The sequence below is a fragment of the Amphiprion ocellaris genome, chromosome 13 (genome assembly GCF_022539595.1).
Source record: "Amphiprion ocellaris isolate individual 3 ecotype Okinawa chromosome 13, ASM2253959v1, whole genome shotgun sequence".
NCBI classification, from domain to species: domain Eukaryota; kingdom Metazoa; phylum Chordata; class Actinopteri; family Pomacentridae; genus Amphiprion; species Amphiprion ocellaris.
In genome coordinates, this window is record NC_072778.1 from 16459715 (window position 1) to 16475251 (window position 15537).

Consider the following 15537-nt stretch of genomic DNA (forward strand, 5'->3'; position numbering starts at 1 on the left):
GCTTTTTATGATGATTTAAAGACAGTGAAAATAATCTAATTATACTGCAATGTCTTGTAAAGGAATGTATTACAATTTGTAAAAATAGAGATTTTTAATGTGGACATTATTTACAGTTTTGGCACGTATTTTATTGGTTAAAATGTAAATGAATATTTCTCTTTAATTTTACAAGTTAATAACTGTCATTTGACAAAACAGGGAAATTTAGTAAAATATTTGTATATTTTTAAAAGATCAGTTAAAACTGATCTTTTTTTTTTTTTTTTACAATGTATTAGAAAACACATTTTTTATTTTACATGTCAAATTTATCGATTGTGCTTTGGCTGATCTATATTAGACAGAAAAAGGCCTAAAATGAATTGCATATTTATCCCACAAGAGATTCCAGTTGCTAGAGGACACCCTACAATATAGGTAGTCTTCAGTATCTTCAAGATAAACTACCTTTACTATGGGTTGCAGTAATTATTATAGGTCATTATGATTACGATTGGTTGATGAAAGTCATTAATACTTAAACTCACAGAGACAAACTCAGTGTTTAATTGCAAGCACTAGCATTAAACTCATGTCATGCCATGTCTCTTCTCTTTTTGCCACCCCTGCAAAAGGTTTCTTCCCTGTTAAAAGAGGGTTTTTATTGCCACTGTCGCCTTAGGGCTTGCTCTGGGGGTTCAGGCATATGGGTTCTATAAAGCGTCTTGAGACAATTTGACCTGTAATTGGCGCTATATAAATAAAACTGAATTGAAGTGAATTGAAAAACTAAGTCAGAAATTTTTGGAAAGACTTCTTAAACTCGGGTGAACTTTGCACCAGTGGATGGCAACGGGGAAAGTGTCAGGATCCTCTCCTCCGTCCCTGCCTCAGCCCCCACCTGATCTCTCTTTTCCTTACCGCTCTCTCTCTCTCTCCCTCTGTTGCCGGGTGGAGCTGTTCTCCACAGCTGCCACCAGTTACTAATCTTTTGTCATCCACAGAACTCCGGGCAGCTGTGGCACGACACACCTAACAATCATTTTGGCAATAAAAAACCGGTCTCACTCTCCACTCCCTGCCAGATCGTAAACTCTGCTTCAGCAGTCAGTTCGCTCTAGCCTTTGCTGCATGCACTCAGTCTCTGTGGTGAATTCTGTAGTAATCCTGTTTTTCCTGTTTAGATCGTTCACCCTGCTGCCCGGACTCCACCAGCCCAGTCCACACTCCACCTCTCCCAGAACTCCCCCTCCGTCTGCTCCTGGTAACCCTGGTCCATCTCTGGAGGTCCCCAACCACCGAGACCCAGCTCTGGAATCGCCCTGCCTGCCGTGCCTATCAGTCCCTGGAACATCCTGCCTATCGACCCCCCTGGAACTGGAGCCTCCTTCCCGCTCTCCGTCGCCGACCCACTCCTAACCCTAACCCTAACAGAAGGTTTTTCTGGTTTGCTGAAAAAATAAAAAGACTTGTAAAAAAAGATTGGTATTTTGGTTAACATTGTCCTGACATTAGTCTTTTTCTGGGAAGGACGTTTGTTTTGTATGGGAACAAGAATGTGAATAGGTAGAATCTGTAAATTGGTAAAAACTCATTGAAGACTAATGTTTGCTGGAGTGTAAAATGCAATAAGACTCGAGACTCTTTACTTGTCTCATGCTCTTACAGTCTGGACAAGGAAATGCAACATGACTGTTCCTCACGGCTGCGTGATAACAAGAAGACATAATAGAAAAACAATGTTAAAACAGAGAAAAAAATAGTTATAAATAAAAACAAATGTAGGTGTTAAGGACAAAAACGACATCTTACTTCTGAATCCCAACCTTCTTGTTTATTATAGTCTTATGTACTTTCCAGTTTTGTTTTGTTTTACATTCATGAATAACACATTTTGGCAATTTTTCATTAATTACTGTGTCATTACCATTTATTACTATGAAAACATTTTGTTCTTTTTATATGGTAAGAGCATAAGTCTTGATGTATTTATTTATTTTTACATCTTTGTCAACATAAAAAAGCTTAAAAACAATCAATATTAATAAATATAAAATATCAATAAGTTAACAACGTTGGTGTTATCTTTTGAGCCTGAGAATGTATTTTTTATCATTTCAGAAATATTTAACCAATAAAAGTGTGATCATTTCTTTCTGAAGCCACTACAGAGCCACTACTGTTTATCTTTATTCCTGCAGGACAACTGTATAAAAACTCCACTGCATGTGTTGCAGGAGAGCATGTTACAATAGTTATGAAGTCTCTGCACAGTCTTCTTTAGAATTAACCTTAAGATCGTTTTATTTGTTTAAATAAGTCTTGGTCCTACCTGTTTATCAGAACCCTTGTCGTGTTCAGGTGGTAGTTTATTCTTTATTGGGGGTATTTTCATTCTTTTTAAAAGCAGTTTGCGTGATGTTCTATTTGTATGAAAAGTGTGATACAAATAAAGTTTCACTGACAGACTGACAAGATAGCACCTTAAAAATCAATTCTATGTCAAAGCACCTACAGTGTATGCCTTAACCATATGCAGGTATATAACCACCTGCAGAATCCATGCACAGGACGTAGCTGTTACTTATATATGAATGGATGTTTATATACTTGTGTTTTTTTACTTTAGAGGTTCTTTAAACTTTTATTTATATAAAACCACACCAGTATCATTCACCAGTAATTCCATGAGATCTCAGTAAAACGTAACCAAAATAATTACAAATTAATTACATCCCACAGCCAAGATTATACTTTCACGGAGTATAAAAACAGAGACATAAAAATAAAACTTCACACATCCGTATCCCATTAAAGCACTTCTCAACATTACAGCTGATTAGCATTCAGCATTAATTCTGTGTGTACGTCAGGCCTGTCCCCCTCTGCTGTTCCATTGCTGTTTAATGCTAGTGTCTCTGGGGGTTTCTGGGGTTTCACTTTGAGTACGTCCCACCTCTCTGGAATCAGTCCTTTAACAAAGAGCTGTGAGGCCACGTAGGAGAACAACAGAGTGGCAGTGATGGTAGATAACATGCAGATAGTTCTAACTGGAGAGCGCTGGACATACTCGCCGTTTTCCAGAGTGCAACCTGGGAAGTGCAGGACGATGGGCAGCCCTATGGATGGCTCGCCGCTCAGCACTCTCAGCAACAACCCAACCAGCAAGCCCATGACGGCACCGTAGCCATTGGAGATGTTGAAAAAGAGGATGCAGACCAGCTGAGGGAACATGATGGTGTAGGTTATGTCTGAGCCCAGGATCCAGAAAAGTAATATGCTGTTGCTCCGGAAGGTGAGCGATGTGCCGACCACGCCCACCAACACCACGGTGATGCGGATCACCCACTGGAACTCTCTCTCTGATGCCTGCAAGGAGAAAAACACAATCTTGAGGCTGAAACAAAAATCAAACAACCACAAGTCTAGTCGTCCCTTTAGGTCGCTTCTTACTTTTGGTCTCAGGATGTTCTTATATATGTTGAGAGAGAAGATGGAGGCGGCAGACAGTAAAGCAGAGTCTGTGGAGGACATCACAGCGGCAGCTACAGCTCCAATCCCAATGATGGAGATGTAGTTTGGAGTGAGGTACTGCATGACAATCGGCAGAACCTGAGGAGCTTCTCCACGCTCGAATGGGGACGGGGAGCCGTATGAGGTCATGTTCCAGTCTGATGCCAAAACATAAGAATTAGCACATTTTCACGCTTCTTCTGAGCTCTTCTGCTCTCTCGCTGTACCTGTTGATGCTGCGACGGCTCCCATCAACACAGACGGAATGCCGAGTACCAGGATGAAGGGAGCCGCAATGAAGCAGGTGATCATGGCTGTGGTGGATGAGGAGGCCGACAGGGTTCTCTGGTGGAAGTCCTGATATCCGATGTTACCCAAGCACTGGAACCAAGACAAAATATGGAACTACTCTTCATATCAAGGATCACAATGGATCACAAGGATCAAGTTGCGTTTTTGTTTCTTCACTTGTAATGACTACACAACCAGACTCAGCAGAATTTGTTATACAGACACAATACACAAAAAACTGTAGCCTGACAGTGGATTACAGAGGAATTTCACATTTTGAACTGTTTTTTCAGGATGTTATAATAATGATAAGCATCCCAATTAGTAAAAAAACTGGAAGACAAAGCAAAGGTAACTAATATTTGACAGGTTCTATCAAATTCATCTAAAATAATCAAACTTTATGCAGCCGTTTTGGTCATTTCGACAGTCATTATTTGGTATTTTTTGCTAAAAATGTTATCAGAAGCCCTCAAGTTCTTCCACTTTGTTATTTTAATGGGAAAAAATGGGATCCTGACACTAACAGGGTGCTTATACAGGTAACCTTTATGTGTCAGTCTTATGTAATGCAATCTCTAATAAATATTGCTAATGTCTATTTGGATGACACTTTCAATTTTAAGGGGTAGTGCACTTTCAGTGTAACATATCACATACGATTTAATGTCATCCATTTCTCAAACACAACTCTCCTTTACTGCTGCAAAATCAAAGTAGATCTCTTTCAGAACCCAAATATCAAACTTGGCCTACACAATGCCTGAGTTGTGACAGTGAACCAACATGCACAACAGCACCTAAATCAACTTCATTGCTTTTATTTACACTTGTGCATTCTGTGACTGTCCCTCCAGTGGTTAGGAGTGACTGCATGAGCAGAAAGACTAAGCAACAGTATGAACTTAGTGAATGTAGCCCTCACCAATATTAGGAAATTATCAATCCACCTCCACGCTCTTTCTCCATCCACAGAACCAATCCAAGGGGCCTGGTAGGTGAAGTTGAAAGCGGTCTCAGTAATGTCAACTGAGTAGGGGTTCATCAGGACAAAGGGCACACAGAGCCACTGCAGAACAGATGAGAAGATTTTAAAAACACTAACATTTCCCTGATAACAAGCAGGACATTTGATCCATACTGGTTTGCTGCTGTTATGAGCTCAAACAGCTTGGCGGGGCATCAGGGGACCGCTCTAAATCCTTTCATAAGCAAAAAGATATTTGAAGGAAAATTCTTCCTTGAGCACAGTGCAGGTAAGTATACAACATCTTTGTCAAAATGATTGCCTGTGTCGGTAAAGAACTCACCAAACTGAAGAATATGAGGGTTAGCTGTATTATGTCGGTGTAGGCCACAGAGTAGAGGCCCCCCATTAGTGTGTATATGATGGCGACTGCAGCAGAGATCCAAATGCAAATAGTATAGGACAAATCCAGGACCACACTTATTGTTGATCCTGCAAAAGTAACACAATCACGTGTATTTAGAGACACACTAAATCAGTTTCAGAATATTTGCTCTAGGGCTGCACAATATTTTGTTTCAGCATCAACAACCACACAAGAAGTAAAGCAAATTTCTTCTTCTGCTGAATGCAAAAAGAAACCTCTAATAGTATGCATTTTCTGTGACTAATCTACAAAAGAAATCTGTCTGATAGAGCAGATAGAAGACATGTGCAAAGCAAAATGGGTGAAGAGCAGGAGAGAAACACTGAAGAGGAAGATGTGGCGGCTAAAAGAAACACATTGTCAGCAGTACTGAAATATTTTAGTTGCAGAAAGGATGATGTTGACCAAAAATGGGGATGTTGTCGATACTGTCTTGCAATTATTGCTCTGTAAGATGACTGCAATGTCAGATCTAAATTCCATCAAAGCTAAAAATTATTTTTGATGCCTTTGAAAGTGTTACATCATGTGAGAATAGGTGCAGAAAGCTTTTGATGTGGATGCACTCACCTACAAAATTACCCTAATCACTCTAATGTGATAAAGCCATCTGGTACTTTTTTTTACAATATCGTGCAGCCATACTTTGCTAAGCTACTTTTCAGTGCTGCTAGCTGCACACTTTAGTATGATCAAACTAAATGTTGACTCATCACTTGTTTGCTTCTGTCTGATACTCACAACTTAGTCTCAGTGTGCAAAACTGGTGAGGATAATTTCACAATTGCAGAATCTCCCTTCACAGTCACATATCTGACAGTTTGACATAGAATTTCATCATTAAGTGTTTAAACAGGTTTTTGCATCCCAACGAGTCATTTTTTCAGAATTATAAAATTGGAACAATAATAAGATTCTCGGTTGACCTTGTTTGTTGGGAAATAAAAGCCAGAAGCAAAAAAGTTTCATTGGAAATCAACAAAGTGGTGATATGAGTGTCACTTACCTAAGCCGATTAGAGTTCCTGTCACCCAGAAGATGTCAGATATGAGAATTGCAACAGACAGAACTCCACTTATTAAGTTTCCATACTTGATCTGGAACGGGTCCATCATTGTTACATATTTTCTGTCCCTCATTGTTTTGGCGAAGAAAAGTCCACCTTGATAATTGAGGCACACAAAAGGAGACAAATGTGTGTCTATGCATGGGAGTGCTACTGTATGCAGGCCTGCATTCAGTCGAAAAGAGATAAATGTCAGACTCAAGATGGGCAGTCAGAGCCAGAGGTTTTGTCTTTGTTCATTTTCAAATTTGTAGTCTTCAGCTGTAGTTCGGACTCACAGTTGATCATATTAATTAAACAGAATCAATTAAACTCCACTTGGAGCTGTGCATTAAGGCTTCATACATTTCCTGTAGGTCTCTTACTCCTAACCTGTAATCAATGTGTCCAATCTGTAATTAACATCCTGATACTTTAGGTATATGTTTCCAGTTGTGTCATCATACTGAGGGTCAGTACAATGTTGCACCTGCAGTGTCGTGAGACTGGGGAGCAAAAAATATATATTCTGTAGCCCGACTTTTTGTGACTTTTGCAAAGAGTGGGCACAACAGTTACACATATGATGCCAATATTATGATGCATATAAAAGTGGCTTACCAATAATGAAAGACATGGCTGCTGTTACTGGCATGACTCCCCACATCAGCCCCATGGTTGGAGTGTATACAGCCTCTGTCAGACCAACGATGAAGCCTCCTCCGACAAATGTAGCTACACACACACAGACACACACACGCACACAGACACACGCACACGCACACGCACACGCACACGCACACACACACGCACACACACACACACACACACACACACACACACACACACACACACACACACACACAGACACACACACAGGTGACATGTTGTAAGTGTTCAGAAAGTTCTCACCTCAAGCAGAAATGTTGCCGAAACATCCACACTGTTGCTTCAATGAAATGTTCTGTTAGGAAACCTTGAGTTCTGACACTGACGTGGATCTTACTTTGCCACGTACCACCCACCTAAACACTGTCACTGTTTCAGACAATGGAAACAGAGCTCCTCTTCCTCCACAAACAGGTCGAGGAACATGACAAAGAGCCCAAAGCATTGACCCAACCTTCAAACTCCTGTTATTCAATCAAGCACCTGAGGATGCACCAGAACAAGCTGGATCCACAGAGCATCCATCCCATAACCCACAGGACCCAGGCGATCCACTCCTGGACACCACAGGATACCCACAGTGGTTCTGTGTCCAAGGCCAGACGGGTCAGAGCTGTTTCAGTTGCACAAGAAGGACCTATGCTGCTTTAATGCAGCTTTAATGTTAATAGCTTTAATGATCTACTGTTGTGATCCAGAACTTTATAGATTAATCAAAATAAATGAATCTGTCACTGACATGAACAGATGCACATTCAAAGAGGTTTCTTGCCCAAACAAAGTAAACAAAAGAAGACAGAAGGGTAAATCATGCCTATAAAAAAAACATAACCCAAACAATCTGACACTTAACAGATTTTTCTATATTCTTGAAATACACAGCAATAGCAATGGAATTACTCAAGTAAGTAACCATAAAATGTCGTTCAAAAAAAGATTTTTCTAGCAATCAAAAAGTAAGTAAGACGTTATAGCAATTTTGCAAATATTCTCTTTTCATTTAATAAGTTAAACTGTTAAATGAAACTTTAGAGCAGCAAATATATTTGTAAAATTTAATAGAATTAGTGATGACTAACCGAAAAAGAAACAATGGTTTTGAAATTTATATTATTTTATTTGTTAAATGAGAGATGAGATGAGATAAGATCTACCTTTTGTGCACAAAAGAAACTTTTCCTTGGGGAGTAGTAAATAGTTTTACAGCTCTACAACTACACTACTTTTTGTACAACTACAAAAAAAACCCAACAATAATAATCAGAATCAGCGTAATGGCCAAGTACGTACACAAGATACAAGGAATTTGGTTTCAGCTGTTGGTGTCACCCTAGGAATAAGGAAAAAAATAAAATAACTATAGAAAAAAAATATGTATAAAAATGATATATAGCATATCTGTATATGTGTGTGTGTGTGTGTGTGTGTGTGTGTGTGTGTGTGTGTGTGTGTGTGTGTGTATGTGTATGCGTATGTATATACACACACAGATATTTACACATCTAGAAAAGAATATACACCCACTGGCCACTTTATTATGTTCACCTTGCTAGTAAAAGGTTAGACCCCCTTTTGCCTTCAGAACTGCCTTAATTCTTCATGGCATACTTTCAACAAGGTGTTGGAAACATTCGTCAGAGATTTTGGTCCATATTGACATAATAGCATCACGCAGTCGCCACAGATTTATCGGCTGCACATCCATGATGTAAATCTCCTATTCCCCCACATCCCAAAGGTTCTATTGGATTGAGATCTGGTGACTGTGGAGAATTAAATCAATGAAATCTACGTATGTTATTATTATAGGCTATTTTACAGTTTTTAAAATATGTAAATATCTTTCATTAAACATGAAAAAGGGGTAAAGCTGTAAAATGCACCTGGTTTCATTGAAAATTAAGACTAGAGAATGTATTTAATTGTGGAAAATCACGGTAGTTTTATGAGATGGTTGTTTTTTGTTTGTTTCCTCCTGGATTTGGTGTTTCACAGACATTTCCGCCATAAATCGATGCAAAAAAGGGCACGTTTTTGGTGCATTAAAGTGACTAGAATGCAGGAAATTAAGTGTTTTATGCCTAAAGCCTAAAGACCCACCCCTGACTTGTAAAGTGACCTACACCCCTGCATGTGGGGCTGCAGCAGCTGATAGGCAGCAAACCAAGAGCAGGAGGATGCCAACAAGCAGCAAGGCGTCGAAGAACAAGCAGCTGCGTACAAGTGATTGAAGTGAAATCGTTAAGAAAAAGTCGTGATAATGTTCTGCATTGTAAATTATAGTCGCACTGTCAGAGAAGCGGAGTGTATGAGGTGAGAAGTGTCTCTATTTAAACAAAGCACTTCCTGGTGTTTATTTTTGACTGATACAGATTCTCACCTGAGGGAAAATGCTTATCTGTAAACCTGCTGAGCTCCATGTTACTAAAACTACTGAATGAAACCGTATAGTTACAGTATCATACACTGTATGTATATTTAGTTGGTGATGCTGAAATCACATAAATATGTTAAGTTTGCTTATTTATTTATCTTATTTCTATCTGTTGAGCAACAATAAATTAATGCGCCTTTACTCTTTGTGTTTTGAGCCATGCTTTTTTTTTTAATGGTGTGTGCACTGATACATTGAAGGGAAATAATTTGTGACTGCTGAGTGAATTATTGCTTCCTGTCCTGCACTCTGTATTGATGACATTCATAAGAAAGTTGCGGTGGTTATACCTGTTCCATGAAGATGCATGTAATTAATTCTTTAACAGTCTATGGCCCCAGGCCAAGGCAAGCGACTGGGAAAAGTTTACCAAAGTAAGATATGGAACTTCTTCAAAGAAAGAGAGCTGACTTGGAAATTAATAAACGGTAAAGTTGTAAAGAGGAGTTTTGCTAAGCGCCAGAGCTAATAGTTTCTTAAAAGACTATCGACGACATGTGCAAAGGAGCGACAGGAATTTTGTCACCGAAACTGATTTTTTTAACAGAAGGAAAGCATGACCTTTGGGAAACAAAGTTCCTTGGTCTCTTGCACAAATTAAATCTAAAACCCACCCACTGAGGCTAGTGAAGAGCAGTTAGCTCAAGATAGAAGAATGCTGACTGCTACGCTGAACTGATAAGACTGATAGACGATAAAAGCCTCTCATTAATTAGGCATGATGCTGCTGATGATGGCAGGAAAGGCCTGAAGATATTGAAAGAGCATTACTGAGGGAAAAGCAAGCCAAAAATAATAGGTCTGTACACATCGTTGATCAAGCTACAGATGGCAGCCGGTGAAAGTGTTGCAGACTATATCATAAGAGAAGAAAATCTTATTACAGCTTTGAGAGATGCTGGTGAAACCATGAGCAACGGGCCATGGTACGTGGCGGGCTACCAGGCTTTTTCAAGCCGCTAGCTGTCCATGTAACCGAAAATGAAGATGAAGTCACAGACTTTAAAAGGAGACTGAGAATCTACAAGGAAGCTGAGAAAATGGAAACAGCTGAGTCAACGGACAATGTCATGAAAACACACATGAAATATAGCAAACAGATTGCAAGTAAACACCTTAATACAAAAGGCATGAAGTTGTCAGCATGACATGATATAGATGCGGAATTAAAGGACACATCACAAGACAGTGTACTCGAAAAGTGTGGCACTAGAAAAGGGGGAACAAGATGGTGCCTGAAAGGTTGTAGAGAAAAAGCAGGAAGGTGGTGAAGATGATCACCTCTTCAAGGCGAGACATACAAAGAACAAGAGTACAGAAGGCAATGTGAAAAAAACGCATTATGGTGGATGAAGGAGCAACATCCCTCATTATGAGTGACATCAGCAAGTTCGAGAGCTTCAATGAAACATTTCAACCAAAGAGCCACTCAGTTGAGTTAGCAGATGGGACCAAGTGCAATGGCAAAGCCAAGCGCAGAGGTACAGTGGTTATTTATCTCCTGGACAGCACTGGGCGACAACATAGAGCACGACGAATGCAGGAGCAGCAGCAACAATCATCTTCAAGAAAGACAACAGTCACATGACCACAAAGGATGGTAGCAGGTTTATGAAATTTATGAAAGTGGTAATCTGTATTATTTATCAACTGTGGAGAAAAATGTGGATAAGTGTAAAGTGTGCCACGACATCCAGACCTGGCATGAGATTATGGGTCATTGCAATTATGAGGATATCCAAAAACTAAAAGGTGTTGTAAAAGGCATGGGGATAAAGGGGATAAGATATGTGAAGTGTTCACACAGAGCAGAAATAGAGAACCAGACAGAAAAGCTCTAAAACCCTTACAGGTAGTCCACACTGATCCAACAGGTCCAATGAGAACCCCAAGCCTGGAGGGACACAGGTGTGCTCAGTCTTTCACAGATGACTGCTCAGGTACTCAGGTGTTTGTGTAATTCCCGAAAGCCAAAAGTAATGCAGTTGATGCCACAGAAAAATTCTTAGCAGACATACCACCTTATGGTGAAGTGAAGTGCATTCATTCAGACAACGGCACTGAATTCACAAGAGAGCTCCAAGAACTGTTGACTAAGAATAGGACAAGGCATGAAAAATCCGCACCCTATTCGCCCCACCAAAATGGCACACTAGAGAGAGGGTGTAGAATCCTCTATGATATGAGCAGGTGTTTACTGTTAGAGAGTAAATTACCAGATAAACTATGGAGCTATGCTGTACAGTCAGCAGCCTATGGTAAGAAACAGTAACTACAGTAGACGGACAGGAAAAACTCCATATAAGATGTTTACAGGTGTGAAACCAGATGTTTCCAAGCTGCAGAAATTTGGATTTATCTGTTTTGCCTACAAATAAGAGAAAGGTAAATTAGATCCCAGATGCGAACAAGGCATTTTCATTGGCTATGACAATAACAGTCCAGCTTATCTGGTGTATTATCCAGACAGAGAGAAAGTCCAAAAGCACAGGTTAGTGAAATTCACAACCAAAACAGCTAATGAGACACAAACATCTGAATCACACATTGAGTACTGTGTGAGAGAGGTACAGCCAATAAGCCATAGCAATAGAGAAAAAGTTGGTGAAAATGCAACAAATCACAGTAATGAAAGTGATGTTTCTGAGATTGTTCCAAAACATTCTGAAGTGTCTCAGCCAGCAGATAGAGTTGAGAGTATGAGGCCACAGAGGGCAAGGAAGAAAGCAACTTACCTCCAGGATTTTGAAACAGAGGAAAAAATGGACAAATTACAAGCTTGTATAGATTTCTATTACAGAGCTGTGTGTGACATCCCTCAGACCTACAAAGATTCCATTGCTTCAACCAACTCAAGGTAGTGGATAAATGCAATGAATGAGGAGATGCAATCACTGGCAGAAAACGAGACCTTCAGTCTAATCCAACTTCCACCAGGCAAACAAGCAGCGGGGGGTAAGTGGGTGTTTGCCCTAAAGAGTGACACTGATGGCTCAGAGAAATATAAGGCAAGATACGTAGCAAAATGTTACAGCCATAAGACATCCTCGCCTACTTTTACGGGGGTTTTAGCTAGGTTAGTGTGAACGAGCGACAGCTTTGTCATTGAAATGTTTCACTCAGCACTGTCCAACAAGCCTTCTAACCTCAAAAACCCCTGTGTCTTCTTCGACGTGGACGTGGACGGAGAATGAGCTGAGCAAATTGCTCTGGAGCTCTTTGCTGATATCACCCCTAAGACTGCTGAAAACTTCTGAGCACTCTGCACCGGAGAGAAAGGCATTGGTAAATCAAAAGGATGCCCGTTCCACACAATTGTCAGGAAGTTCATGATCCAAGGAGGTGACTTCTCCAACCATAATGGCATAGGAGGCGACCTAGGTGAGAAGTCTCTCTATTTAAACAAAGCACTTCCTGGCGATTATTTTTGACTGATACAGATTTTCACCTGAGGGAAAATGCTTATCTGTAAACCTGCTGAGCTCCATGTTACTAAAACTACTGAATGAAACCGTATAGTTACAGTATCACACACTGTATGTATATTTAGTTGGTGATGCTGAAATCACATAAATATGTTAAGTTTGCTTATTTATCTTATTTCTATCTGTTGAGCAACAATAAATTAATGTGCCTTTACTCTTTGTGTTTTGAGCCATGCTTTTTGTTTTGAATGATGTGTGCACTGATACATTGAAGTGAAATAATTTGTGACTGCTGAGTGAATTATTGCTTCTTGTCTGGCACTCTGTGTTGATGACGTTCGTAAGAAAAATGCAGTGGTTATACCTGTTCCATGAAGATGCATGTAATTAATTCTTTAACAGTCTATGGCCCCAGGCCAAGGTAAACGACTGGGAAAAGTTTACCAAAGTAAGATACGGAACTTCTTCAAAGAAAGAGAGCTGACTTGGAAATGAATAAACGGTAAAGTTGTAAAGAGGAGTTTCGCCAAGTGTCAGAGCGAATAGTTAGCTAAAAGACTATCGACGACACGTGCAAAGATGACTAGCAGAGGAGCGACAGGATGATTTGTCACCGAAACTGATTTTTTTAACAGAAGAAAAGCATGACCTTTGGGAAACAAAGTTCCTTGGTCTCTTGCACAAATTAAATCTAAAACCCACCCGCTGAGGCTAGTGAAGAGCAGTTAGCTCAAGATAGAAAGAAGAATGCTGACTGCTACGCTGAACTGATAAGACTGATAGACGATAAAAGCCTCTCGTTAATTAGGCATGATGCTGCTGATGACGGCAGGAAAGGCCTGAAGATATTGAAAGAGCATTACTCGGGGAAAAGCAAGCCAAAAATAATAGGTCTGTACACATCGTTGACCAAGCTATTGAGCATCTACGGGGAGAAGTTTGAGGATGAAAACTTCCACTACAACTATGACAGTGTGGTTCTGCTGAGCATGGACAATGCCGGGCTGAACACCAACGGCTCACAGCTCTTCATCACTACAGTCCCTTTCAACACTTGTCCAAAGATCACATGCTTTCCATCTAAAGGCGGTGCAGTTGTTCCATTTAGCTGGATTTAACCTGAACCTTTTTAAGTCTGTTACATACAGATGTTCAATGCATTTCACTACTTGTTATACTGTATATAATTGTGTTTGTGACAAAAGTCTTGAATCTTGAATCCAAACTGCTGGATAAAACACACATTAGAACACTGATTACTCTACTGGTATTTATCACAGAGAACATTCAGTCAGTAAAATTAATTTCACTTTGATGTGGCCATAAATCAAAGTGATATCCTGCATTATGGGACAGTGTCTGACCTAAATGCACTGTAATACAACACCGTGTTTAAATACATGAAGTTTAAAGTTCAACAGCTTTATTGTGCGGCTGTTGATCGATACAATAAATATATAACGCACGTTTAACAGTTTTCTAACAGCATTCCTGTCCTGCATCATTTCCAGTAGCAGCTTTTTTTTTTTTTAACCGTCATACACTTTTGTCTTCCTCACTGTTCTCCACTAAAACGACCTGTTGACTGCAGCAGCTGCACACGATGATTTATTTATTTTGTGCAGAAGAAAAGTGACACGACGCGTTGAACGCCCACTGTTACGTTATGTGAACGTGCACGGAGTCTGAAGCTGTAAGTCTGAGTTAAGAAAGAAAGTTGAAAACCACCTTCATGATACCTGTTAACTCTGAGGATTTAGTTTTGCACTGTCTTCGGCCCTCTGATGTGTCCCAAATGTTTTGACCTGTCTGTCTGTCTGTCTGACAGTCACTCACCTGTCATGGTGAAGACTCCCACCGCCAGGCTGATCCCTCTGTTGCCCAGCAGGGTGACCTCTGTCCGGTTCGCCTGGCTGCTCTTCTGCTCCCTCTTGGACTTGAAGGCGGCCCACACGCCGGTACCGAGCACCATCAGGTAGAAGACCACCATCACCACCAGCCCCGGGACGTTCAGGCTCATCGTGCACCGACTGGTTAACTTACTGCCTCCGTCTGATCTCTCTGCAAACCGAAACAAGCTGGTCCGGTTCAGCTGCAGTAGTGAACTGAGCGTCAAGAAACAGCACCGAGGGGAGAAACAGTAAAAAAAAAAAAAGAAAAAAAAAAGAGTTAAGCTTTATGGACTGAGCCCTGTCGGATAACTCGTGAAGTAATGAAGACTTGTTACTAAACTCTATTTATTGTACAGTTTTGCAGTTCCTTGAAAATTCACACTGTTTCATTCAAAATAACTGTATTCGAGTAAAAAAAACAAACAACAGTTACCGAGGCTACACTGTAAAAAACAAAACAAACAACAGCTACTGTAAGGCTAAACTGTTAAAAAACACACACAAAAAAACAAACAACAGCTACTGTGAGGCTACACTGTAAAAAACAAAACAAACAACAGCTGCTGTGAGGCTAAACTGTTAAAAAACAAAACACGCAACAGCTACTGTGAAGCTAAACTGTTAAAAAACACACACAAAAAACAAGCAAAAGCGACTATGAGGCTACACTGTAAAAAAAAACCAAAAACAACAACCACTCTGAGGCTACACTGTAAAAAAACAAAACAAGCAACAGCTACTGTGAGGCTAAACTGTTAAAAAACAAAAAATAAAACAAGCAACCGCGACTTTGAGGCTACACTGTAAAAAAAGGTTGAAATGTCATTTTTGGGGTTTTTTTTGCAAATTGCTGTTAACTGGTTTTCCCCATTTTGTTAAATTGCAAATCATA

At 40.0% G+C, this 15537-nt stretch overlaps 1 protein-coding gene across 1 annotated transcript; it reads right to left on the reverse strand.

The window, feature by feature from the left end:
* Positions 1-1801: 1801 nt before the first annotated feature.
* Positions 1802-15230, reverse strand: LOC111581113 (high-affinity choline transporter 1-like). The gene is made up of 8 exons (XM_023289132.3): positions 14590-15230; positions 6847-6960; positions 6187-6342; positions 5097-5245; positions 4712-4855; positions 3723-3876; positions 3436-3653; positions 1802-3351 (listed from the first exon to the last, which is right to left on the reverse strand). The coding sequence occupies exons 1-8, from the start codon at positions 14771-14773 to the stop codon at positions 2812-2814; spliced, it is 1659 nt and encodes a 552-aa protein (XP_023144900.2). The 5' UTR covers positions 14774-15230; the 3' UTR covers positions 1802-2811.
* Positions 15231-15537: the final 307 nt, after the last annotated feature.

Bases quoted from the DNA above. Each gene is read 5' to 3' on its own strand.
- LOC111581113 (XM_023289132.3), bottom strand. From the start codon at position 14,773: ATGAGCCTGAACGTCCCGGGGCTGGTGGTGATGGTGGTCTTCTACCTG. The intron at 3,877-4,711 runs GTGAGGGCTACA...TCTTGGTTCCAG, and splicing joins TTGATAATTTCCTAATATTG to TGCTTGGGTAACATCGGATA. The intron at 3,654-3,722 runs GTACAGCGAGAG...TTTTGGCATCAG, and splicing joins AGCCGTCGCAGCATCAACAG to ACTGGAACATGACCTCATAC.